General features: G+C 42.1%; 1 protein-coding gene across 9 annotated transcripts in view; it reads left to right on the top strand.

Annotated features, from left to right (window-relative positions):
* The window catches only part of Ica1 (islet cell autoantigen 1), a 149396-nt gene that overhangs the window by 81634 nt on the left and 40622 nt on the right, over positions 1–27140 (top strand). For all 9 annotated transcript variants that reach the window (XM_059257377.1, XM_059257373.1, XM_059257376.1 and 6 more), the window contains exon 7: positions 26353–26478. In XM_059257377.1, coding sequence (XP_059113360.1) covers positions 26353–26478 — 126 coding nt within the window. The remainder of the gene's footprint in view (positions 1–26352; positions 26479–27140) is intronic.

Raw genomic sequence — 27140 nt, 5'->3', positions numbered from 1 at the left:
AGTAACCAGTCTCGGTATGTTCTATATTTCTTACTTTTCTCATCATGGTGACAAAATAATCGACTGAAGAAACTTGAGGAGAGTTTTATTTTTGTTCATAGGCCACAAGGGGTATTCTGTAATGACAGGGAATGCAAAACAGTTAGAGTAGGTTGGTCTGGGTGGCAAGAGCCTGTAGCTGCCATTTGTGTGTCTTGGCTGATTAAGAAGCAGATAGCTACTGGGTGGTGGCACGCGCCTTTAATCCCAGCACTTGGGAGGCAGAGCCAGGGGGAATCTCAGTGAGTTCGAGGCCAGCCTGGGCTACAGAGTGAGTTCCAGGAAAGGACCAGTGTTGCACAGAGAAATTGTCTCAAAATACAAAAACAAAAACAAAAAAAAGAAGAAGCAGAGAGTTTAGCCTGGAGCAGAAGTGGTTATCACCTTCAAAACCTGCCCCCAGCAACTCACATCTGTTAACTAGGCCACAGTCTCAAATGTTCTACAACTACCCAAATAGCTAGGGAGCAAGTGTTCAAATACATGAGCCTATGGGCGGCATTTACATCCCAACTGTAAAAGTTTATGTGTCTGGTTTTGTGCCAGTACCATGCTAATTTTGTCACTGGGGCTCTGGGATATAATTTGAAATGAGGTATTACAATAATTCTGGCATTGCACTTTCTACTTACCATGGCTTTGGCTATCACAGAGTTTTGTGTTTCCATATGAATGTCAGGATTATTCTTTTTATTTTCAATTTTTTATTGACTTTTCATACTTATAAATAATGTCATTGAAATTTTGATAGGGATTGCATTAAATTTGTAGATCCCTTTTAGTAATGTACCATTTTTACACAATTAGTTGTACCAATCCATGAGCTTGGAAAGTCTTTTCATCTTCCTCTGTCTTCAGTTTATTCCTTGAGGGCTTTCAACTTTTCACTGTGGGAGGCTTTCACTTTTTTGTTTAGGTTTACTCTTAGGTTCTTTGTTTTTGAAGTCGTTGTGAGAACAATTGTTTTTCTCCTTTTTTTTTTTTTTTTCTCATTGTGTCCATTGCTGTTATATAGAAAAACTACTGATTTTTTTTATGTTGATATGGTATCCTGCTACAAGACTTTTTTGGCTTAGTCTTTTAGAGTTGTTTCAATGTAGGCTCCTATCATCTACAGACAGGGATAATGTGACTGCTTCCTGGTTTTATACTTTGTGTTTTATCTGGCCTTATGGTGCCTCACTGTTCTAAGACCTTAAGAATTACACTGAATAAAAACACATTTCTCCTTGTCTTCTTCCTGATTTTAGGGGAAATTATTTCAGTTTTTGCAACTTTTGTGTTGTTCAGAATTCCTTCCCTTCCCTCTCTGTGTTTAGAAAAGGAAATGACAAATGTACTAAATGTACCCATTTTAGAACTCTGGGAGGGAAGTGAGCATCCAGGAACACAAAGAGTTCCTGTACCCCTTGTAGACATCTGAAATCATGTTTGGTGACCTCATGGGGTGAATTTGAAAATATTGCCTTATAATATTGAATTTAGAAAATAAGCACTCAGTACACAAAAGTATAAAAGCAATTGATATTAAAATTACTAGAAGATAGTATATTAATAAATACAGTGTTGGGCAGTACTATAAAATATATTGTATTCATAGTGTGAGCATCATGATATAATTTTAATGATACACTGACATAATTCTTTGCAAGTTTAGTGAGTCCCAGCCCATGTCTTTCAGGCCCAGTGATCTAAGAGCAGATGGTGTCAGTCTTACTATGCACCCGTGTAATGATCTCAGGGTAAGGTGGGGTGGAGGGCAGATGAGCGTCTCTAACCCTGACTGCACGGTGGGGTCAGACAATGGTTCCTCACATCTGCTGGCTGTTCTGCGACTATGGGATAAACAGTGCTGACGGCCATTTAGTCATCGTCATACTGGAGTCGTGGCCCTGAGGATTCCCAGAGCAGTAAAAATTTAGAAGCTAAATGTTTAACTTTCCAGAATGTTTAACTTTCCCTGCGCTAGACAAAGCGAGACTCGAAGAAGCAAACTTCCTTGTTCACTAAACACTCAGCCCAGAAATTGAGAGATCACACATGCAGCTGTGAACTTTGCACTGTTGGATGTATAAACTTCACAAGCCAAAAATAGGCTCTGCTCCCCGTCCAAGAGCCTCCATGGCTAACGACAAACGTATGGTGGCTAACGCCTTTTAAATGTTGGGCTTGTCCTCCTTTGTCCTGCCTGTGGCTGAGCGGGGTTAAGTCTGTTTGAACCAGGGAGAAGAAACACATTGCCTCTTCAGGGTTTTCAGAAGCATCCAAAGAGAGGTACTAAATAACCAGTCCTGTTAGGTTTCAGAATCCTCCAGGGGGCACCAGAACATTCCAGTGCAGCTGACCATATTTCATTAAATCCAGAAAGGCTAGCTGTGTTGCCTTATTATAATCGGTTCCCTCTGGTAACTTTTTCGGTTCTGTTGACATCTCTTCTCCTGTGTTCGCTTTTACAGCATCTGTGAGTCTGTGGAATATTCCTGCCTCTCTGAAGAGGAGGAGGAAGGAAGAGGTTCATCCCTTGGATGAGCTCTAAGACACTGGAGCCGTGTCTCCTCTGGGCAAATGCAAAGGCGTTCAGCCCACAATGAGGGAAGGATTTTCCAAATGTTCCTAATCTTGCTGGGGAGAAAAAGTTGAGGAAGCCGAGAATTCCATTCACATTCTCAGCCCAATGCTGCACATAAGCTGCCCTGTTATTATCATTATTAGTAATAAACACGGTGACGTCAGACAGGCATTCATGATAGATTTTTATATGAATCTTGTGCAAAAGTAAGGGGTTGCCAGGCTACTGCATAATATTACTCAGTTCTGGTCCAGGAGTACAGAATTCCAGCAAGCCTCCCCAGCCTGTCCCTCCAATTAGTGGCTACTTCATTACGAATAAAGAACCCTCATTACTGTGGGCCTTCAAGTGAAATAGGATCCCGTACCTCTTGAAATCCGTCTTTCTAAGTACAGACAGTTCCCAACTTACAAACAATCCACTTAGGAACCACCAAGGCATTCAGAAGCTGCTGCAGCCTCCTGCAGCTGCTGCCCGGGCCCCCTGCCCAGCCCCCCTGCCCCGCCCCCGCCCGCTCTCCTGGTCTGCTCAAGGCAGAGCTGCCCACCCCCCTGCAGAGCCAGCTGCCCACCTGCCCTTCGGAGTGCAGCTCTAGCTGGGGGTTCAGCGAGGCCTCTGAGCTACCGCTGGTTTTATAGTTGAGCTCAGCTCTGGGGTAAATAAGCTTTTGTGGCCTGGCCTGGGAACCGAACCACCATTTAAAAAAAAGGAGAGGGGGTGGAGAAAAAAAAAAAAAAACTTTCGTCCATGGGAAAATGTATTTTGCATCCCCAGCACCCAGCTGTCAAACACAAGAATGACTGTGGGAGCTGTCTTCTGGCCCCTCACAGGGGGAGGAGGAGAAGGATCCCGCTGTCCTGGGTTCCGGGTCCAGCTCTAAACCCACTGTTGGGCCTCAACAAGAGCTTTCATCGGTGGGTCTCACACCCACTGTCAAACAATAGCATTGGTGTAAATGCGTCCTAAGCCTCTGTCTGCTGTACTGACTTCAGTTGATCAGGCCCTACTCTCACTCCCTTCTTCCTTTCATCCCTCCCTTCATCCCTCCATTCAGAGACGTTTTACTCAGAGCCCTTGCATTGTGCCTGATTCCGGGGCTTAGTGTTGAGGATACGGTCAAACAGGACCGATCCCAGCCCTCAATGGGCTCAGTGTTAGAGGAGAGACACACGTCTGTGATGAACCGAGGGCTGCGGTTGAGACGAGCACTGGTTACTGTGGCTCATTCACTCTGGTTTGTATTTTAATCATCCGCTCTCTCCAGTTATGGAAACAGATTCACTGGGAAGCCAGGCTTCTGCATCTGTCCTTATGGCAGCGTGGCTTAGACCCCTGTCCCTCCTCCCTGTAGCCCCGAGAAAGCAAATACAGGAGATCTTTCCACCAAATTACAAGGGCTACATCCCCTTCCCGCCCTGGGAAGCACAGCCTAAAGGCTCTTCCTCCCCCAGGTCTTTCCCTAAGAAATGCAGGATTGTTTTTGGATTGTCATATGGATTACCAGCAGCTCTGGTACTCATACTGACCTGCTGTGCTATTTCACACTTGTAATCCCAACACTTCAGAGGTGAGGCAAGAGGACTCCAGTGAGTTAGAAGCTAGCTCGGGGCTACAATACATGGAGCCAGCCTGGGCTCCAGAATGAGACCCTATCTCAAATACTAACAACAAATTTCTGTGTCCCTGAAAGTCTTACAGATTCATACACATCTCCTGTCCCCCATATTAATATCTGTCTATTCTACCAAAAATTCCTGCTGGTTTCCTATACCCACTCCTCACTCATTATTAAAAATAGTACACCTATGCGTGATTACAACAGGTCCATCTATCATTTGGAGGTGACATTACACAGGGAAAAGGGTTTGAATATGACTCTGTGCCTTGATGCCTAACATTTGAAATCATGTCATTATGAAAGTTCCTGAGCAAGGAAGTGGCCCCAGGGAAGTGGCTTGAGAGAAGATTGCTTTGGTAGCCCCATGGAGGGTACTTAATCTTTAAGACTGAAGAAGAGCTGGGCGGTGGTGGGGCACGGCCTTTAATCCCAGCACTCTGGAGGCAGAGCCAGGCAGATCTCTGTGAGTTCGAGGCCAGCCTGGTCTACAGAGCGAGATCTAGGACAGGCACCAAAAAAAACCACAGAGAAACCCTGTCTCAAAAAAAAAAAAAAATAACAACAACAACAACAACAGCAAAAGACTGAAGAGGAGGGAAGATGTGTAAGAGAGGCTTTGTTAGTAGAGATAATAAAAGTGTAGAGCTCAAATGAAGTGTGTCATTATTGTTACAAAATGTTATCACTTACATGCCCATCAATACAAGCAGTTTGCTAATTATAACTAGAAATCATACCTCAATGGATGGATGGACAGTAGGTAGGTTGATGGATAGGTTGATGGGTGGATGAATAGATAAATGCAGATAGATACATTTAATCAGACCATTTTGCTTTTAATGTTCTATAATGTTTAGTCTGTTCTGTACTTTAATTAAATGTGTGCTGTGTGTGGGTTTATATACAAGAGTGCAGGTCCCTCAGAGGCCAGAAGAGGATGTCAGATTCCCTGGGGCTGGAGTTACTGATAATTGTGAACCACCTGATGTTGGTGCTGGGCAAACTCAGATCCTCCATAAGAGCAGGAAGTGCTCTTAACCACTGAGCCATCTCACCAGCCCATCTGTTCAAGTCTGATTCTGAGCTAATTCAATTTTTTTAACCAAAACACAAAAGTTTTTATATATCTTTTTTTCTTGTTCTTTTCCTTTTGTACCCTAAAAATAGTTAATCCCAAACAACGTTAAAGTAGGCTTGCAGATCTCTTTCATCTCCCTTCAATGTGCCCTGAACTCCTAGGCACACAAGGTTTTAATCCAGAATAGGGCATTAGATCTTATGTCAAGTGTGAATTATTCTTGCAGCACTAAATGTATTCTAGAGGGATTATTTATAAGTGGCCTGGGAAGTGAGAAAGCTGCCTTGTGACTTTTAACTGTAATATATTTCCCCAAGGAGTATGGTTAAAGCAACCCCCACATCCACCCTTTGCCGCTCCACTTCTTAACAAAATGACTAGTTGCACGAATTCAGCTGTTATTTTGAAATCAGGAGTGGAGCCCTTTCTCTGTTGAATGCACTGTGTCTTATTGATAGAAGGTTCAGCTGGCCTAGTTTGCTTGCCCTCTCTCGAGTCCTCCTGGAGCCTGAAAATACATACATCTGTAACCAAAGGCCCAACATTACAGAAATGGAATGAGGCATGCCTTTTTCTGGGAAAGCAAGCATTCAAAGTGCACCTGAGCACTCTCCTATTTGGGTTCCACTTGTACCAACAGAATGTATGGTGATTCTGACCTTGGTTGTGGAAGTTAAAAACCCATGGATTTCTGAGTACAGAGAATGCTAGAAAATTAACTAGCTCTTTTTATTTTGTTAGTAAGAGGAATATCTTAATAAATACTCATGGGTAACTTTCGTAGTGATAATATAGCAAATAATGAAAAATAAGGTTTTGTAAATCTTAGATTTATTCCCTTCTGAGGGTTCTTTTTCAGTGCATCTTTGTGATGTGTATACCCATGTCTCTAATGTTCCCATCAGTTTGAAAGTTCGCCAAGAGCGAGGATCATGCCTTATGCATAGCTCTTACATGTTCTTTACCTTTGTAGCTACTGGTACAGAGGGGTGTAACTGCCTATCATGTGACAAATATAAGATCTTGCACATAACCCCACACAATAGCACCAAGCATGCCTTTAAAAAAAAATTTATTTATTTATTTTTATTTTCCAGAGCTGAGGACCGAACCCAGGGCCTTGTGCTTGCTAGGCAAGCACTCTACCACTGAGCTAAATCCCCAACCCCCCAAGCATGCCTTTTAAAGAATGCTTCTCAAATAGATTTGTCTCTTATTTAGCTTATGCTTATGTTCTAGTTCTAATGGTGGAGATTCAGAAAAGTTGGATAATTTGCCAAGGGCTGCGAAGCTGGGGAGCTTCTCATCTGGGGATGGAATCCAGGCCCTTTAGCCCCCAAATTGGATGCCTTTCTGCCCCGACACGTTGCCATGGGGGTTAATAACTATTGATGGCATATTTGAAATTGTATCAACGTAATTCCACAGAAGTCTTCTCCTTCTCCCAATATACAGTGGACTATGCATCGTAGTTTCCAAGCAGTATTGACAGAGTATGGCACAAAAGACTTCTGGAATGGTGAAAATGTTCTAGGTGTGTTTCTGAGTGGTAGACGCGGGTGTGTGTGCACATTGAAAAGTTCATGGAACTGTAAACGTCATAGTTTGTTCTTGCACAGAAGTTACACCTCAGTAAGAAGAGTTTAAAAATAGCTGAAGCCGTGAAACAGTAGAATAAAATGAGTTTAAATTAGAAGTTCTCAGAAAAGGACCATGTCTTTGGTGTTTCCTTAAACATTTTTATTTCTCCATTATTTTACACATATATCTTCGAGACCTAAGTATTAAAAGACTATGTCTCTGGACAGTGTAGAAAAGGCATTCCTGCTTTTCAAGGAATATATGCTTAACATTTGGAAGCTAGTTTGCAGAGCTAGAGTAACACCCTAAGAACATCGGAAGTTCATTGGGGAGACATTGAGGACCTCTCAGTTGGAAGATTGTGACAAAAGAAAACACTGAAGAATTTTCTAGCAGTTTTGTTGTTTTTGGTTCCGTACTTCCACACCCTCCCCAAATAGCTATACAACATTTCTAATTTTCAGTAGCATTAAAATGAGTGTGGAAAGATCTTGAACGCTTCAGTGATTTTTGATACTTCACTAATCACCAGATACTGTTGATAGCATTCTTGTTGATCAAGCAAGGGGTAATAAAAGTAAATCTTTGGCCAGTTGTCAATTTTTTAATGGTACTGTTCAACTCTAATTCACTTCCAATGTTATGTCTAGAATCTTAAGTCATTTAATTGCCTCTTAATCCTTTCCTTGCATTGTTAGGATAGTCTAGGCTTGATTATGGTGCAAAGAGATACCCAAAATAGTCCAAGGAAGATGTCTAGGTATCCATTAAAAATCCAAGGCACCCAGGCAAGCAACAGCTTTGCAGTCCTGGACACTTACCTGCCATCGTTGGCTAAATATGACATCCCAATTCTCAAGAAATAGAAAGAACATAGATCTTACAGGGCACACCTGGAAATGACACATGTCACTCTGCCTGTTCCATGGGAGAATCTCTTCTCGGAGCTACACTTATCTGGGAGAGAGTCTAGAAAGATACAGAAGAGGAATTGGATTTCAGAGAACAGTTAGATGCCTCAGCCACAAAAGCATGTTCTCGTCCCAGTGAAAGGCTGGTGTTGTTAAGCCTGTGCTGACAAAGGAGTGATTGCTAATCAAAACGTTATAGATTGAGTGTGTACAAACGACACAACCCAAGTATTCCATGGCTGCTGATCTAGAACTAACTAGACCATAACCATTTCCAGCCGGATGTGGCCAAGAATTGCCCCCTCCGCTATTCCTCCAAGGAGACATTCTACAGAGAATAGAGCTCCCCTAGGTGGAAGCATGTTCTGAAGAGCAGTTCACCATCATGTATTGGATGACTTGTGTGTGAGAGTGGCAGTTATGTACAGTGACTGGCCATCATCAGTAAGCATAGTAAGAGTATACTGTAATGTAAAGTGCAGGTAGGTTTAGTGTGTGTGTGGCCAGCCAAGAAGTATAATCAAATCATTAACTTTTCGCGTTACACATAGGTATGAAGAAATGATCAAAACAAAATAGCAAAAAGAAATAATGATGTCATTTAAAAACTCTAGTAGATGGCATGCAGCATGGCTCAGCAGGTAAAGGTGCTTTCCATGGAAGCCTGGAGGCATGAGCTCCATCCCCGGACCCACAAAAAGGTAGAAGAGAAAAGCGCCCTTGTGGAGCTGTCCTGTGACTTCTACAGGTGCACGTGTCACCTCCCCCCCCAATCACACACACTCACTCATTGTTAAAAACGTGTCTAGAATTGCACCAGAGCACAAGGAATATGACAGGTGAAAAAGGAAGTGTTGGTCTCTGCCATCTACTGATTGGCATGCTTCTCAGATTAGAGAGAAATTGATAAAGTCAGTACTCTGCCCTTCGTCGTGTGACCCAAGTTAACACTTCCACTAGTGACCTGAAAGAGGAAGTGAATCCAGTCAGTTAAGTTTTCTGATGACAGAATTAGTTTCTTAAGTTAAAAACAGAAAACAGGAAAAAAAAAAAAAGTCACCAGCTGAGTAAATATGAACAGCATTAGGATGTGAGAGCTGGCTACATCAATCAGAAACGTATCTCCATATTATGAGTTATATGGTTTGGGATAGTTTAGCTGCCTGTGTTCCAACTTCTTGTATCTCTTCCTCTGATCCTGCATCTTAGGATGCCATTGTATAGTGAATGACAGTTGAAGTTCTAAAACAAGAAGCTAGATTGACAAACTTTTGATGCATAGAGTGTTTTTGTTTTGTTTTGTTTTTTAACATAATCAGTTAACAAAATGACAAGGGAAAGCAATCCCCAAAGCACCTCCCCAGTCATTTGGGATCTGAGATTTGGCAAAATTAAGGGGATTCAGTGATGTAGTGAAATCGACTCCGGTTTTCACGTCCGGACCCCACCCCTGTCTGTTGAGTAAGCTTAGGGCACATTGCCTCAGGTTTCTACACCCCAGTTCCCTTCTTCCTGACTGAAATAGTAACAAAATTTTATTACAGGGCTGTTCTCAACTACGCTAGGAGCCTGAATATGTGGATCAGTGAGTGTCTCTAGGGGTGAGGGAGAAGAGCAACCATATCCGAGAAAACCTGAATAGCCATTCAGCAAACCATGCATGCTTGCACTTTTAAAAGTAGTGCTTAGCAGTGGGAGAGCTTTGCTGGAAGAGGAACCCGTTCACCCACTCCAGGAACCTCCTCATTGGCGTTTCACATGCCTGCAAACTACAAGGCATATCACATCACTTTCCCTTCATAAAATTAGAGAGTATAACCTCCACCCTAACAAAGCTTATAATGCAGGTGGTAGCTAGGCACACAGGGAGTAACATTTCGGTAGTAACAGTTCTGTGTGTCGGCTGTAGAGAAGTAAAGGCTGCTTTTACTGAGAAACAATGCAGGAAGAGGTTCTGAAAGGAGCAGAGCTTTGAGTGAAATCATAAAAGGTAAGAACTATTACATGGACAGGAAGTGGGAATGTAACAAATTTTTCTCTGTCCTGCCAGCCAGCTCCCAAATAATGACATGGAAACTTCTTATTAATTATGAAAGCTCGGCCTTAGCTTAGGCTTGTTTCTAACTAGCTCTTATAATCTAAATTAACCCATTTCTATTCATCTGCATGCTGCCACGTGTCTCGTGGCTTTTACCTCTCCTCCTGCATGTCCTACTTCCTCTGTGTCTGGCTGGTGACTCCCCCTTTCTTCTTCCCAATTCTCTCTCTGTCCAGAAGTCCCACCTATACCTCCTTCCTATTGGCCATTCAGCTTTTTATTACACCAATCACAGCAATACACCTTCACACAGTGTACAAATATCTCACAACATGAGAAGGCATTCCAGGAAGAGGACGTATGGAAAAACAGGCAGATCCAGCCTGCTGTGGTTGACAGGCAATAATGTAGAATGCTTAAAGAACATGGTGCTGTGGTGATATGGGAAAGAGATCGGAGGTGTCGCAGTCAGCCTGGGTCTAGTGCGGAGTTTGCATATACAGGAGACGAGAATGATTCTAATTGGGTTATTCCTCTCTCTGCTGCAATGAAGCCGATATTAGGCAAATGATTTCCTGCCTTTCATTCTCTTTTCTACCATGAGGAAAGTGCAGTATTAAACGGTTGTAAAATGGTATATTACAAGATGACTCTTCAACCTATGACCTCCGTTTAACTTTTGGTTTGTAATCAAAACACAGTAGAACCTGGGCTTTGGAAAGCAGAGTAGAGAAGAAAGTGGATGAGTTTGTTTGTTTTCTTTTCTTCCATGAGTACCAGAAAATGTGCCTGAGTGAAAGTCACATGACATGCTTTTACAAACACATGGGTGGGCTGAGTCTGTGGGGCTTTCTGCTGGTCCAGATGGACACAAAACATTTGTCTAGTGTGAAGAGTTTGGATGTGTGTGGAGATTCTGGTTAGAGGGTTCTATTTATTGTCCTATAAATTCAATACATAGCTGGAAACCTGGCTTTGTCATGGCATATTCATTATTGCCACGTTGTTAAAGGTCATAGTACATGGCTGGGAGGAAATGAAATGACAGTAACATGCTCCTTATTGTGTCAGAAACACTGATTTAACCCTCTCAGCCACAGCATGAAGCATGTACAGGTCCCTTCTTTTTCTCCTTTTTTTCACTTCTTTGTTGACTTCAACTTTCCCTGTCTCTCAAATCTACCTATACACCAAGCTCCCCCAGTTAAATCAAGTCAGCTCCCCAGCACATTCTGTCCAGGTCTTTGTGGAGAACTACCTGCCCTCCACGTCCCCACATGCCTTTCTATTTCTGATTCTTTCTTTAACTGAGGTTCTGAACATGACAAGCCCAGGCACTGAGCTTTATCACCGTGCAGATTCTGGACTCCTAGTCTCCGATACCAGCATTACCTACTGCACACCCTCACCTCTCTAATCACTTAATTTTTTGACATGTATTTATTTAGCAAAGTGAGGCACACAAGGTCAGAGCAAACACAACTTGCAGAAATTGGCTCTTTCTTTCCATTATGTGGGTTTGGGGAATTGAACTCAGGTCATCAGGCTTATGGAAAGCCCCTTTACCAGTTGATCTGTTTTACTAGCCCCTAAAACACCTTTTCCTCAAAATATTTCCTTGGCATTTAGTTGCAGATTTCTCAAAAATAATTCTAGACCACTGCTGTTAAGAATGGAATGGATGTGTTCAGCTGGGTGGTGGTAGTGCACACCCTTAATCCCAGCACTCGAGTGATAGAAGTGGGTGAATCTCTGTGAGTTCAAGGCCAGCCTGGTCTGAAAGTTCCAGGACAGGCTCCAAAGCTGCACAGAGAAACCCTGTCTTGAAGAAAAAAAAAAAAAAAAAAAGGTGGATGTGTTCATCCTCTGCACTATGGAGAATATGCTCCTTTTTTTTTTCCCTTGCTTTCTTGGAGAAAATTCCATGTTATAATGTAAGGGACAGAAGGTTTATACATAGTATTCAAGTAGTTGATTTCTATGTACTAGACCCATTATAAAAGAATGGAAAGGGGCTGGGAAGGTGGCTCTGTGGGTTTAAAAAGCATGTGCTATACAGATGTGAGGACCTGAGTTCAAATGCCTAAAACCCATGTAAAGGCAGGCACAGTAACACATGCCTGTTATCTCAGTGCCCTACAGCAAGACCAGAGGTGGACACAGGACAGTCCCCAGCTGCTGGCTGGCCAGCTAATCTGGAGTATGCAGTGGCAAGACCCTGTCTCCAACAAGGTGGGAGTCAAGGAGCAGCACCCAAGGTTGTCCTCTGGCCCCCACACGTACTCTGTGGACAGATATTCCTCCTGCGCACACACACACACACACACACACACACACACACACACACACACACACACACGAGCTCTCTGTAAATACATATACAGCCATTCATATCATCATGTGCACATTTTCCTAAGAAACCTTTTTAAAGTCATCCATTGAGTTTAAGAAGATGTTGTATATTTGTAGACAAACCTACACATCAGTAAGCGTTGTAGAGCAACGAGAGAGGAAATACAAGGGATGACAAGTTCCTAAACAACCATGGGTGCTCCACCCCGCGGCCTTTGCACTCACTATTTCTGCTTGGAAGTCCCTTCCTGCTTGGTATCTGAGTGGTTCCTTTCTCGTTTCTTCCTGATCTCTTCCCCAGTGTTATTTCCCAGGAGACCTTTGTACAGCTACGTCCTAAAACAGAAAGTATGACCCACCCACCCCCAAACTCCTGTCTTGCACACAGTAGAATGTAGTCCAGAAAGCAAACAATTCAGTGGATCTCTCACATCCCCAGCCACCTGGAACTTGTAAGTGCTCAATGACGTTTCTTGGGAAGACGAGAAGAAAGAAGGGAAATAAATAAATGTGAAGTTAGGAAGGCTGATGATTAGACTAGGCTCAAGTTCAAAAGCATTCAAGTAATAAAGCTGTAGTGAATGTGAAGTGGAACCTTGGAAAGTCAGGCCCACTCCTGGGAACAGGTGACTTAAACGCATTTTGTCTTCCTGCTTCATGTGTGTGTGCCTGACTCAGGAATGACTAGCTTTCCCTCACATCCCAGCAAATCCTGGAGTGCACAGTTTGACAGGAAAGGCAAAATAAACAGCTTTTTCCTCCCAGACAGTGAATTGGTTCAGGTATTCTCCACAAATTGCCAGTGAAGTTGTTCGACTTTATATTTGTTCATAAATCTCATTATGATCTCATAGACAAGTGTATGTGTGTGTGTTTTCATCGTTACCTGCGTTAGCTTCATTGATGCTCAGATCAGCTCGTCGTTGGCTACAAACTCTTCAGTTGACTCCTGACCTCTCTGTTGTGACTCCAGTAGTAGCCATCCCCGTCTTCCAGTACAGTGTGTTTCCTGATCCTCTCTGCCCCTCCTGTCGTAATCAGTAATTGGGTCAAGGAGCCTTGCTTACCTGCCTGGAGAGGTGCATAACAGTTCATTCCTTGCATGTTGGCCATTCAATTTAGACCTACAGGTCTGCACAGAGCCAGAAAATACATTTCAGATGATTTCACCTTCACATGAAAGCCAAGAAAACAGAACCCCTGGACCCTGCTTTACTTTTATGGCCATCAAGGAAAAAAGTATTTAAACTGTATGGGGTGGAAAGAGCCCTACAGAAACACTGAAGCCCAGTGTGTGAAAGGGCCTGATGTGCAGTAGTTGTGTTCAAACACATTTAGTCACCAGATGTGTGTGAGCTGTGCCTCAGAACTCACGTCTGCGAGGACTGAAACACTGCCAGTGAGCCTTGAGAGCTCAGAGATGCCAGAAATAGCATGACAAGCAAATATTGTCCTATTTTTACCAAGTCGAGTTTGATACAGTAAATCCTACTGTGATGTTTAACCAAGCCTAAAACAGATTGCTGCCTACAATGAGCACTGTGCTGCAACAACCATGTACAACTTAGGAAGGAAGTATGACAGTCCTAAGAGTTCATGCTGACTCTACATTAGGCTAACGCTTTTTTTTCTCTGTATTTTATATGTTTCCTGGTCCTCTCTATGCACAAAGTGGAATAAAATGCAGAAAAGTGTCCTGGAGACTGCATCTTTTCTTGCTAAATGGAGTTTGTATTTAACTTTTGGAGACCTTTATTTATGAGTACTGTGGGCCTTGGCATCATTCCTGCCCTCCTCTCCTTCCTTGTCCCCCTCCCAAATTCATGACCTCTTTTTTTTCTTTAAGTTTCGTTACATATATACACACATGTGTGAATATGTATGCATATTGTGTACATGTGTCCTTGTCTTTGGTTAGGAATAAAAGAACAAACTCATGAACTATCAGTATGGAGGCACTGAGGTACTACAGAGATACAAAGAATTGTCATTGTGGACAACTGGAAGCTGGCAGATTTGATAATTGACATGACGTGGGTCAGTCTCTTGAAATACTGCACACTACCAAGGCTTATGCAGTCAGACCACTTGGGATCTAACAACCTATATAGGAGCTCCTTCCTGTAAGGCAGCTGATTCTTCCTCTTTCCACAGACATTGATCACTTGTAGCTCTTCATCTAGGGGTACAGCCTTGTGGAATTTCCCCCCATCCACATTGGCTTGTCAACTGGTGATGTCATTATGCAAGTCTTGTTCAAGTAGCCATATTGTTGAGAGCTCGTGGGTGCATTTTCCCTATCATATCCTGGGGAAGAGACTAGATTTTTTAAAAGCAAGGTTTAGCTCTATGCTATCTATATTAGGACCACTTTAAGTCACGTATGCTAGACAAGTATTCTACCACTGAGCTCACACCTAGCTCCCAAATAACTTCCTAAAAATTGAAGTCACAAAGAATGTTATCTGAAACGATAACAGCTATAAATCAGTTGCAAGCATTTAACTGTGTCATCTCCCAAATAATTAGAGATGAAATAATATCTATCCACATGGCCCATGAGTCCAAAGAACACATCACAGGGGAAATGAGAATGTATTTTGAGAAAAAGGGAAATCACAATGTATCAAGCTGGGTGGGATACAAATAAAAGAATGCTTTGAGGGGAGCTTGTACCATTAAGTGTTAACTTTAGAAAACAAGCATTCTCTTGAGCTGTAACCTAAAATTCCTTCTCAAAAATTAAAATAAATAAATAAATAAACCGAATCTAGTAGAAGGGAAGAAATGATTAAGAACACAGACAAATGAAATTATAAATCAAAAACAATATACAAAACCCAAAGCTGGCCCTCTGAATAAAAATCAGTCAAATGGATACCCTGCTCAGATGGGTTAGGAACAGAAGAGAGAAGTCATGGGCTGTCAGTCCGGAGACAGCAAGATCCTCCAGATGCATAGAGAAATTCAGCATGCACACCTTCAGGCCCACGGGGCCGATAATTCACATGGAATGGGCCAATACCTTAAAATACACAAACAAAAACAACAGAGTGTCTGTTTACTAATATACCACAGGCTGGCTTACAATTTCTGATTCTCCTGCCTCCAGCTTAAAAAAAAAAAAAACTGAAAATACCATTTGAAGAAAAATACATAGAAATATGTCTCATTGATATGGATGATAAATTCATTATTAGAATATTAGAAAAATCGCACTCAAAAGGCTGAGGCAAGGTGATTGGAAGTTTGTGGGCAGCCTGAGCTACATAGGAAATCCTGCCTTTTAAAAAGCAAAGAAAAAGAAACCGGCATGGGGTTTCTGGGGGCAACTTAATGGAATGTTCTATAGTTGACTGAGTGATGCTTATGCAAGTCTGGGAATATAGTGAAAGTTGCCCAAGTTTACATTTTAAACAGTGACCTATATGATATGTGGATTAAGCTGTAAAAAAAATATTAATTAGTAAATTCCAACAATAGATAAAAGAGTAATGTAGCTTGACTGAGTGCGGTTACTAAGGAGTGGAGGTCAGTTTAAAGTCAGTCAATTTAATCTGCTCTGTGAGGAGGACCAAAAGCAACAAATCAACACAGACAGGAAAATCACCTGCTGCAATCCAGATCCATTCCTGGCAAAAGTCATCACAAAGGGCAGAGAAACATATACTCAGTGTGATAATGAGGACATATGAAAACTCTACAGTGAACATGCTTGGCTACAAAAGACTGCTTCCTCCATAAAACCATGACTGAGACATACGTTTGCTCATAACAACTTCCACTCAATGTTACCACATCAATAGGTAAAGGCAAAAAAAAAAAAAAATCAATAATAGGCATAATTTTGTAAGAGAGAAGTTTATCTGTCTTCATTTTCAAGCAACATTGTACAGATGGGGGTTGCTATGGAGATATTTATAGAATCTAAGGAATATTAATGAACATTTAAAACTAATAGTTGAATTTAACAATATCACAAGAAATAACATAACACCACAAAAAATAATTATATTTCTAGTAATAAGTGTCCATGGAAGTTTCTAGAAATTACATCAACAAAGAGAATTAAAGGCCTTGAAAGATGGCTGTGGTTAAGAAGACTTGCTGTTCAAGAGGACATTGGTTCAGTGCCCAGCACCCACATAATGGCTCACAACCATCTGTAACTCCAGTTCTATGGAATCCAATACCCTCTTCTGGCCTCTGTAGCAATTCTTTCTCATTGGGATCCCAACCCACTCAGAGACTTATTAATTATGAAAGCTTGGCCATTAGCTTAGGCTTTTCCCACTAGCTCTTATAATTTAAATTAACATGCTTTTATTAATCTATGTTTTTCTACATGGCTTGGTTACCTCTACTCTGTACCACATGTCTGACCTCTTCAGTGAGTCCCTGGTGTCTCCTTGGCATAATCCACTCCCAGATTCCTCCTCCTCTTCCTCTCTCTCCCCAGAAATCCTGCTTGTCTTCTCCTGCCTAGCTATTGGCCATTTAGCTCTTTATTATAGCAATACGTCTTCACACAGTGTAAAAATATCCCACAACAGGCCTCACCATGTATCCCTGACTGCCCTGTGACTCATTGTGGAGACCAGGCTGCCCTCAAACTTAGAGATTCATCTGCCTCTGCCTCCCCTCTGAATGCTGGGATTACAGGCACATCCTGGCCTGAACAGTGTTTTAGAAAATTACTGTGTGTATGAGCATGGTGTTTGTGTAGGCCTGCATGCCATGGCTCATGTATGGACAAAGGACAACCTCATAGAATCCATTCTCTCCTTCCACCTTTATATGGGTTCCAGGGATTGACCTGAGGTCACAAAGCTGAGCTATCTCACAAACCTCAAAAGGTTTATTGTAGAAATTCACAAGGTTTTGGTAGAAGGCTCAGAAATAGCCAAAATAATGATGAAAAGAATAAAATCAGGTCTGGGCATGTAACTCAGCAAGAGAGCATATGGTTAGCATGTGAAGCCATAGATTCACTCTCTAACACACACAAGACTGGGACCAAGATCCTAGGACTTAGACTGTAAGACTTCCTAGAATTGATAGTAACCTCCATGGTATGTCTAAGAATGTTCACACATAAATAAAAGACAGGGAATAGCAAACTCAGAATTGAACCCACGTGCACATAGCCTTCTGATTTTGCTGTGGATACCAGAGTAGTGCAATGGGTCATTGGATCTTTAAAAAAACAAACAAACAAAAACAAATGATGCTGTAACAGTTATCTGTCCACATACAAAATGGACCTGCATCCCATCTCATACTATACACAAAAATGAACTTAAAGCCAGGCAGTGATGATGCACATCTTTAATTCCAGCACGTGGGAGGCAGAGACAGGAGGATCTCTGTGAGTGCAAGGGCAGCGTGGTCTACAGAGCTAGTTCCAGGACAGCCAGGTCTACACAAAGAAACCCTATCTTGAGAAAAACAAAACAAAACAAACTTGAAATAGCTATAAATATATAGTTTTTAAAAGAAACATTGGAAGACAAAGGGTAGGGGGAAAAATCTCTGTTGTCTTGAGCTAGGGAAAGGTTTGTTAAGGCTCAAAGACCACAAATCAGAAAAGCAAACTTGGTAAATTGGACTTCATCAAAAGTAAAACCTTTTCTTTTCAAAAGACACTATTAAGAAATGAAAGGCAGTTTCAGACTTGAAGAAAGTATTTCCAAAGTTATATCTGATAATGACTCGTATTCAGAACACATGGGGGACTCTTGTTACTCAGTAATCAGAAGACAAGCCCAATTTTTAAAACTAGGCAAAAGCTCTGAATAGACATGTTACTAAAATTATATAAGATAAGTTAAAATGAAAAGTTCAGCGACATTAGTCATCAGAGAAATGCAAATTAAAGTTGCAATAACTATGACTACCTCTCTCATTGCAAAAAAATGCAGAAAGATTGTAATAATCAAAAATAGAAAGGGATCTTTATCATGAAACTTGCTGGAGTCTCTCATAAGAATTTCCAAAAAGCAACTGTGAACAGCCCAGGTTATTGCCGGCTAGATCTAGGTAACAGGGAGCCATTTTGAATTCATTGAGGCAAGGAGGGAGCTGATCAGAGAGCTCTGCCTTATCTTCTCCCTGCCTCCTTGTCTCCTTCTGGTCTTTAAAAATTGTGTGTGTGTGTGTGTGTGTGTGTGTGTGTGTGTGTGTGTGTGTGTCTGTGGTGTGGTGAGGCATATGTGTGTGTGTATGTGTATGTATCTGTGTGTGGTATGTGTGTGTGTATGTGTAGTGTGATGGGTGTATATGTGGGTGTATATTGGATGTGTATGTGTATCTGTGGTGTGTGGGGGGGTAGGTGGGTGTGCATATGTGTGTATCTGTGATGTGCTGTGTGTGTGTATGAGTGTGTATCTGTGGTGAGGTGGGTGTGCAAGCACACACCTGGTGTGCTGTGTGTATGTAGTATATATAGTAATGCACTTGAGTGTGCAGGTGTGGGTATTAGGTCCATGCATGCAGAAGGCCAAGACGACACTGGATGTCTTCCTCTCTTTCTACCACAGTGCCTAGAGGCAGGATCTCTCTCTGAACTCAGAAGCTCACCTTTTGGCTAGGCTGACTGCCCTGACAACACGCCAGTGCTGGGCTACAGGCAGCCATGGTTTATGTGTAGGTCCTGGGGATTCAGACTCAGGCAGGTCCTCGTGACTGCAGAGCACTCTTGCCTACTGAACCATCTCTCCACTGCTTCCCTTTTCCTCTTCTGTTTTTCTCTGCAGACCAATTCTCTGCACATCATCAGAAACTCATATCAGGACTTCCTACCTTTAGAGCTTTTGCCATTAAAGACAAACTGAGACTAACTTTCCTTGTTTCAAGTTCCAAAATCTTAAGAAAGGGATCTGGTTCCTCCAGCTGAGACCACCATGGTGCGTTATGATGGGTTTAACTTGGTTTAAAATGCGATGATGCTTAGTGCTGATTGTCAGTGGACAGAATCTAGAAACTCCAGGGAGTTGGGCCACCGGGTGTGCCTGTGGGGGCTTATCTTGGTTATGTTGATTGTATGGGAAGACCCATCTTCAGCTGGGGATTGAACCATTCCTTGAGCAGGGGATTCTCAACTCTATAAAATGGAGGAAGCAAGTTGGGCGCCAGCATCTGTTCATCCTTCTGTTTCCTGATGGTGGTTGTGATATGACTAGCTGCTTCAAGCACCCATTGCCTTGACTTCTCTGCCAGGGACTGTGTCTTGAACCGTGAACTGAAATCAACTTTTTCTTCCTTAATGGCTTTTGTCAGTATTTGATAACAGCAATAGGAAAAGAAACTAAGACAGAAATTGCAACTGAGATGTGGGCCTGCTGCTGTGTTTAATCTGGCCATGTGATTCTTAGATCTGGAAACGTTTTCTGTGGCTGGAATGTAAAAGGGTTTGCACCTTTGAGTTAGAAAAGTCACTGAATTCTGTAAACAGAGCTCAATAGGCCATTCTGGAAGGAGCCTAGAAGACAAGGATGCTGAGGGAACTGCCTACAGTCGAGGCCTGCCTTCTGAGGGTTTGGAAGGAACAAGGATTCCACCAGGAGTTAGAATTGGGGCCGTCCGTGTGATATTTTGGGCAAAAATTTTGCTTTGCTCATCCTGCCTATGTCTGAGAAGTCGAGTGAAGTTGAATTCAAAGACAATGGATTAACTTGTTTGGAAGAGGAGGAGGAAAGATATATGAAGGGATTAGCACTACCAAAGAGAAACCTGGCATTCTACATCGGACAAGACCCCCGCTCCCACCTCAAAGGACCCAACTTGCAAAGAAATTTGTGTGAAAAGAGAAAGCCTGAGCTGAGAATGGGCCTAGTAGTAGGGGAGGGGTTTCCTGGTCTTTAAAGCAACTGCCCAGGAGAGAGAGTTTCCCTAGAGTCGGCACACCCAAGCTGATATATCTGGGGAAATGAGTATAACCCATGGTGACTGCAGAACTTGGAATCCTTATCCATATGGCACTGGCTTTAAAGGCATAAAGGATGAAAGATTGCAGCGACTGTGTAGAGTTGCTGAGGCCAGGCATTGTGTGGCAGGGTCAGAGTCCCTTCAAGGACACCCTGAGAGGCCATTGTGTGAAGCTGTGGAGGTAACGCATACATTGAAATGAAGACTCTAGGGTGTCAGAGATGCTTGATCCATAGGGCATATACAGAAGAGAGCTGTCGGCACAGAACAGGACTGGAAGGTGGGGTTTTTCTCTCTTGTACTCTCTCCTCCAGGCCTCCTTTGTCTCCTGAGTCTCTCTTGGGTCAGCACATTGTTTTCTGTACCCAGCATCACCACCTCTGTGGAAAGCTCTGTCGTCATTCCCCTTGAATTTCGACCCATCCTTCTCCACCTCCATCTCTCTCCTCCCGCCTGTCCGCACACTGCACCAAGTGATCTTGCCAAACCGAGAACAGAGTCCTGGCTCTCCCTTGCTGAAAAGCCTCCAAGATTGTTCTGCCATGTCTAGGTCAAAAATAACAATTCTAAGCACCCAAGTAAGTCTGCATGATTTGACCTGACCTCCTCCTGCTCCATCTTATACCACCTTGATACATGTTCTAGCAGCCCAGTTATGCTCGTCCACGACCAGTCTATGGCCTGCCCTATTGCCTCTCTCTTAGGGCCTTTTCATATTCCTCCCTGCCTCACCTCACAGCGGGACTACTTTTCACACTGGTAGCCATGCTCAGTCCTTTTAGGATGTGTGTCCTTTAGAGTGTGTGTGTGTGTGTGTGTGTGTGAGTGTGTGTGTGCACAGGTGTGTATGTGTGTGAGTATGTGTGTGCATGGGTGTGTGTTTGTGTGTGTGCACAGATGTGTGTATGTGTTTGTGTGTGAGTGTGTGTGTGCATGGGGGTATGTGTTTGTGTTGTGCACAGATGTGTGTATGTGTTTGTGTGAGAGTGTGTGTGTGCATGGGTGTGTGTGTTTGTGTGTGTGTATGTGTTTGTATGTGTGTGAGTATGTGTGTTCACATGTGTGTGTATCAGTTATCTCCTGAAAGAAGGTCTAAGAGTGGGATTGTTTTCTTTTGTTCTTAAAGGAAATAAAACCCTTAGAAAACAACAAAAGTATGCTCTGGTTACTTGGTTGTGGGGTAACATGAAGCTCTTCCCCCACTGGTAGCAAAACCAGAATGAACTGAGGATGGATGACTTTGCCTTTACCCTGGGTAGTTCAAGTTGGGGCCTAAAAGGTAGAATTTCACGTAAGGAGGAATGAGTACAGAGATATGCCTTGTAGCTTTGGCAGTGGAGACCTGGCTGCTTTCTCAGGTAAATTGAATTTCTGTGGCCTGGGGAAGACAAGACCCAGACTAAAGAGGGTCTAATATGCATAATCACTTCCGAAAGTCTGAGAAATAAGAGGAGAAAGGTGGGGTAACAGAAATGAAATGAAGAAATAAACAAAGGGTGCATTTATTTGAGTGAAAAAAATTTTTAAAGAGCCTTGAAAACCACAGGGGCTCCTTAAGATGTTTATGTAATTGAATTGAATTTATATGGGATGGAGAGGAATGATAATGAAAACATTCTCACTCAAGTGCGTCTGAAGGCATGTGAAATTGCTCTCACAGTGGTGGTCTGCACTTTGCTGGGTCCTTGGAGTTTTTTCCTCACCTAGGCTAAAAGTGTGTTTTAGAGAGTAGACACGGGACACAAACTATTAAACAAATTGTTCTGGATTCCAAATGCCCAGCAGTGTCACATCCTCCTTGTTTGGCATGGAAAGGACATAGCATTTGGGAGCTCAGCAGTGCGTTAAGTGTTTTAATAATCATTGTTGACACACAAAGCATATGGCCTCTCAGAACTCACTGGGTCAAGATTGAAATCCTCTCCATTTCTAAAATTACCCCTCAAAATCCAAACAAAATTATCTGAGGCACATCTCAAACTGTATGATTTCATAAGTTGTATGTTGTAAGCAAAGGACACAAGCTCTCTCGTAGAATGTGAGTACCTATGAGTAACTGATTGTATAAAGGAAAAAAAATAAAAATTTGCACCCAAGAAAAATGTTTAATTTGCATCTTATTAGAAAACTCTAGAACTTCCATGTAAGTAAGACAGTCTTCTACGAACCTTAGATTTACTTTGAGAACCACCTCTAGTATTGGCTCTTCTAAGAAGCCCTCCTTGCCTGTTTCCTGACTGTTTACATCAATAATCTGTGGTTATAATCATGCTGTGAAATAAAACCACCATAGCATTCAAGTGCTTACAACAATAAACATCTCTTTATTGCTTGTAAGTCTATGGTTAACAGGGTGTTTCCGGTAGGGGGGTTATTCACATGCTGGTTGGTAGTCAGCTACAGGGCAGGGAAAGACTGTTAATAATGGCTGAGTCCTCTCCTTAAGTCTCCTCATGCCATGTGGCTCACACCCCTCCAGCTGGCCAGTCTGAGTATGTTCTCATGGCCATCCCAGAGAAGGCAGAGGGAAAGTGGAAACATGCTGGCATTCCCTTTTTCAAGTTTCCAGTCTCCTTACATCTGTCAGCCTCTCATTGTCCAACACCAAGTCACATGGCCAAGCCTGATTTCAGAGTTAGAGGAGACTACAAAGTTACAGCGCCAAGTGTAAGAAGATACAGGAAGGACACTCCTTAGGGCTTTAATGTCATCGCCCTACAGTGATGCCACTGCCCAGCAGTAATAATGCCAATGCTTTACAATGACCCCAACCCCATCAGCGTTCCTTGTTCCCTTGTCTGGGTTCTTTCTGTTTTCAGTTCTATGTTGTGGAATAAATCTTGTTGTACACTGTGAAGAAATATAACTCAGATTGGTTTAATAAGAAGCTGAATGGCCAATAGCTAGTCAGGATTTAGGTGGCAGAGAGAACACTGGGAAGAAGAAGGCAGAGTCGCCATCCGGACATGGAAGAAGCAGGAAAGCAGCATGAGCAATACAGAGTAAAGGTAATAACTCCACGAGGCAGAATGTAAATTAATAGAAATGGGCTAATTTAAGTTATAATAGCTAGTTAGAAACAAGCCTAAGCTATTGGCTGAGCTTTCATAATTAATAATGTCTCCTTGTCATTATTGGGGAGCTGACGGTTCTGATAAAAAGGCCTGATTACAGTTCTACCTTACACTTCTTCCATTGTGTTATAATTGTTAACTTTTCTCTCTTCCTTAGAAGCTTAGGATGCTCATGAGAATGTGCATTCAAATATCTAGTGACTATATGTTATATTAGGATGCTCATAACAGTGTGCACTCATTCATAAACATTTAATGACTATACATTATATGTGTTATTACTTTACAGATAATCCCTGCCATGCATAGTTAACCTGACTCATATGTGCTCTATAAACATGTATTGAATGGACAACATGCCCCAAACATGTTCTTTCCCCTTACAAGTTTAAGGCTGAGGACAGATGTCTTTCAGGATCCCAGTTGAAGAGGTCCTTCTGGCCAAATAATGCTGACCTTTGGTGCTCTACAGCAAAAATCTCAGCTGCTAAAATTCTGTCCGTCTAGATTTCGTCTTCTTCCCTGACCCCCAGAAGCCCCTGTTCTTCTTTCCATCCTTTGCTCCTCTCAGGGGAAAGCAGAACGTCAATGATAGATCGCTCACCTTAAACTCTTCTTACAGTCAGAGCTCCCAGGAGGAGATATTCAAGTCTCCACTCTGCAGTAAAGAATAATCAATTTCCAGCATGCTTGTGCTCAGAGTGAGACAGTTGAGAGGGGATAGTAGCTGCTGCCCACTGGTTTCACCAGCACAACAGATAAAGAATTAAGAGGAATTCTTAGAAAAGTCTGTGTGCAGCTATCCATGCAGCCACAATTCTTGCGGGTATTAATTCTGTCGATGTGGCATTAAATGATTAGCCTTGTTGTTTCCAATTGCCTACAGTCCTAAAGGGGAACTTGTATTTCTAGGTAAGATCCAGTTTTGAGCTTCTTGATTTTCCAGGCAGTAGGGTAAAGTGCTTGAATGAGCATAGTAGCATGGCTACTAAATCAGAGAGCCAGCCCTGTCCTAAGTAAGCCCTTGCCTTGGTAAAGGCTTCCATCATCCTCAGCAAGGGAAGGTCATTATAACAGCTAAAATAGACTGTTAGCATGTAGTGAATAAATTAAATCAATTGTTATATTTATACCTCACATTCCTATTATTGTATAATTCCTTATAAACTTGTAAGCTGTGACTATGTTATTATTGATAATGAAATAATTGTATTTATATCAAATAATGTATTTATTTAGTTTCATGAGAAATAAAATCACTACTTTTTTATAGTGAAACTTGCACACTTATGCCACAGCCCTCATGTGAAGGTTGAAGGGATAACCTGTGAGAGTTGATTTCCTTCTTCTATGGAGTCCAGGAATTGAACTCAGGTCATCAGGCTTGGTAGCATGTGTCCTTGTCCACTGAGCAATCTGGCCAGTGCCCCCCCCACACTTACTATTTCTGTAGCTGTTTTAATTATGGACATTTAGAAATGGCATGGGAAAGTTCTTCATTCAGTCAACAAGTGTGTATTCAGTCCCTGCCTTGTACTAGGCTGCTCGCTGATCCAGTGGTGGACAAAAGAGACATTGTCTGTGCTGCCTGGTGTGTTAGGATGAAAACACTATAAATAATAAGTCAACACTACTTCTAAAACTCATCTGCCCAGGTTCTATGCCTCAAGAGTTTTGTAAAATAATTTAATATTTGAATTTATCAAGCCAAACACATTAAATACATAGAGATTTTATACATAAAAAAGTAACTCAATAAAATGTTGTTCTTTTTTTTATGTGACTGGCTTTCCTCATCCGTAATATAATATGGTAGTGCTTTGGATTAGAGGAAGGGGAGATTTTTTTTTATTTTATTTTATTTTTCTTTATTAAGAAATTTTCTACTCACTCCTCATGCTATCCACAGACCCCCCCTCCTCCCTCCTCCCACCCCCAGCCCTCTTTCCCAAGCCACCCCGCATCCCCACATCCCCCAAATCAAGGTCTCCCATGAGGAGTCAGCAGAGCCCAGCTCACTGAGCCTAGGCAGGTCCAAGCTCCTTCCCACTGCACCAAGGCTGTGCAAGGTGTCACACCACAGGCACTGGATTCTCAGAAGCAGAAGGGAAGATTTTTTTACTTCATGGTTTTTAAAGAAATACATGATTTAGACAGGGTCTCATGTAGCCCAGGCTGACCTCAAACTTGCTACGTAGCCAAAAATGATCTGAAACTTCTGACCCTTTCGCCTTCATCTCTAGATTGCTAGAGCTACAGGAGTGGGCCGCTGCACTCAGTTTATGCAGTGCTGGGATTGGAACTCTATAGGAGTGAGCCACTGCACCCAGTTTATGCAGTGCTGGGAATGGAGCTGGAACTCTGGGCTTCATAAACTCTATTTAAGCACTTTACCAACTCAACTATCTCTAGCCCTCTAAATTTGCAAACTCTACTTTTCTTGTAACATAATATATAGAGTTAACATGTGCAAAACTCTCCTGGCCATCACCCGTTCCCTGTATTACAGTGTGATTCATGGGTGGTTGGAGGTTTGCTGGTGTTCATCAGTCAATAATAAAAATTGAAAATTTATTAGTAGGAATGTTTCAGGCTGTGGCAAATATGTTTTAGGCAGTGGCAAAATTCTTAGAGATAATGCCTCAGTTGGCTTCTGAAACAGTAAAATGATGTTAGTAGAAAAAAAATGAAACCCCAAGAAAGTATAGAAATCAGTACATAGGATTGTATCAATGATAGTTTCTGCATTTTAGCAAGTGTTACACAAGAAAATGTAACACAAGGAAAAGGCCATTGAGGACTGTGTGGTAACTCAGCTTCCAGAGACTGGGAACACTCTGCAGCCAAGAGTTTTTAGCATCTGCATCTCCAAACTTCTCCTCACTATGACTAGCGTGTAATTGCTCCAAGGAGACAGCGTTATTAATCTCATTCTGCAAAACATATAATTTGTATAGTAAGTCTGTTACAAAATTATGATCATCACAATTCTTATCTAGGTATTTTGGAAGTTAAAGGATGGTTGTCAGATCTGCTCATCTGCCTGGAACTTTTAATGATGTTTTCTTATGTAAGACAGAGACGCCCTTCTCTGGTCTTTCCTCACCTGCAAATTTTAACTTCATAGAGTTTTGAGTATCTCAGAGACTTGGTTTTACTTTCGTAGGTACAGACACAAGTACGCCTTGCAAAAAAAAACTTTGACAAATTGAAGATGGATGTGTGTCAAAAGGTGGATCTCCTTGGAGCAAGCAGATGCAATCTCTTATCTCACATGCTAGCAACGTACCAGGTAACAAAGTGATATCTGTTTTAATGAACAAAGAATTGCCAGAGGCTTAGATAATGGGGAATTCTGTGTTTGAATGGAAAGTATGACCTGGGCGTCACAGATTCTGAATGCATCCTCTTCTCTGCTCTTGAAGGTCCTGCATTTTAATCAACAGTACAGTCACTGTGTGCTGTACACACAGTGGAATTTTCCATTTTCTTGCACTTGTTTTGTGGGTCCTTTGTGCCTGGAATACCTTTCTTCTTCATCTGTGCCTCTTCCAGATCCTGCTCTGGACCCTGTTAGCACGATACCCTACATGTCTCATGTTGTGATTATTCAGCACTCTTGGTTTTGTCTCTCTTAATACTAAGATCCTCAGCGTAGCCCTGTGTCTATCCTCAGTGCTGGTGACTCCAAATACTTGTGGAACACCAGATGCTTGGAGTTGTACGAATGTGAAAATTGCTATATCCCAATTCCTTTTCCTCAAAGAATTCAAAGTTTAGGAAGTAAACTGGAAGCTGCAAGATTTTACTGTATTTCCCAAACCTCTAGAAAAGGTTTTTCAAGCAGAAAAAAAACTTTTAAGAATGCCAATGAGTAGGCCATGGTGGTACATGCCTTTAATCCTAGCACTCAGAAGGCAGAGGTAAGTGGATCTCTGTGAGTTCAAGGCTACC

This window comes from Peromyscus eremicus, chromosome 3, assembly GCF_949786415.1.
Source record: "Peromyscus eremicus chromosome 3, PerEre_H2_v1, whole genome shotgun sequence".
Lineage (NCBI taxonomy): Eukaryota > Metazoa > Chordata > Mammalia > Rodentia > Cricetidae > Peromyscus > Peromyscus eremicus.
This window is presented reverse-complemented; position numbering and strand designations above follow the sequence as displayed.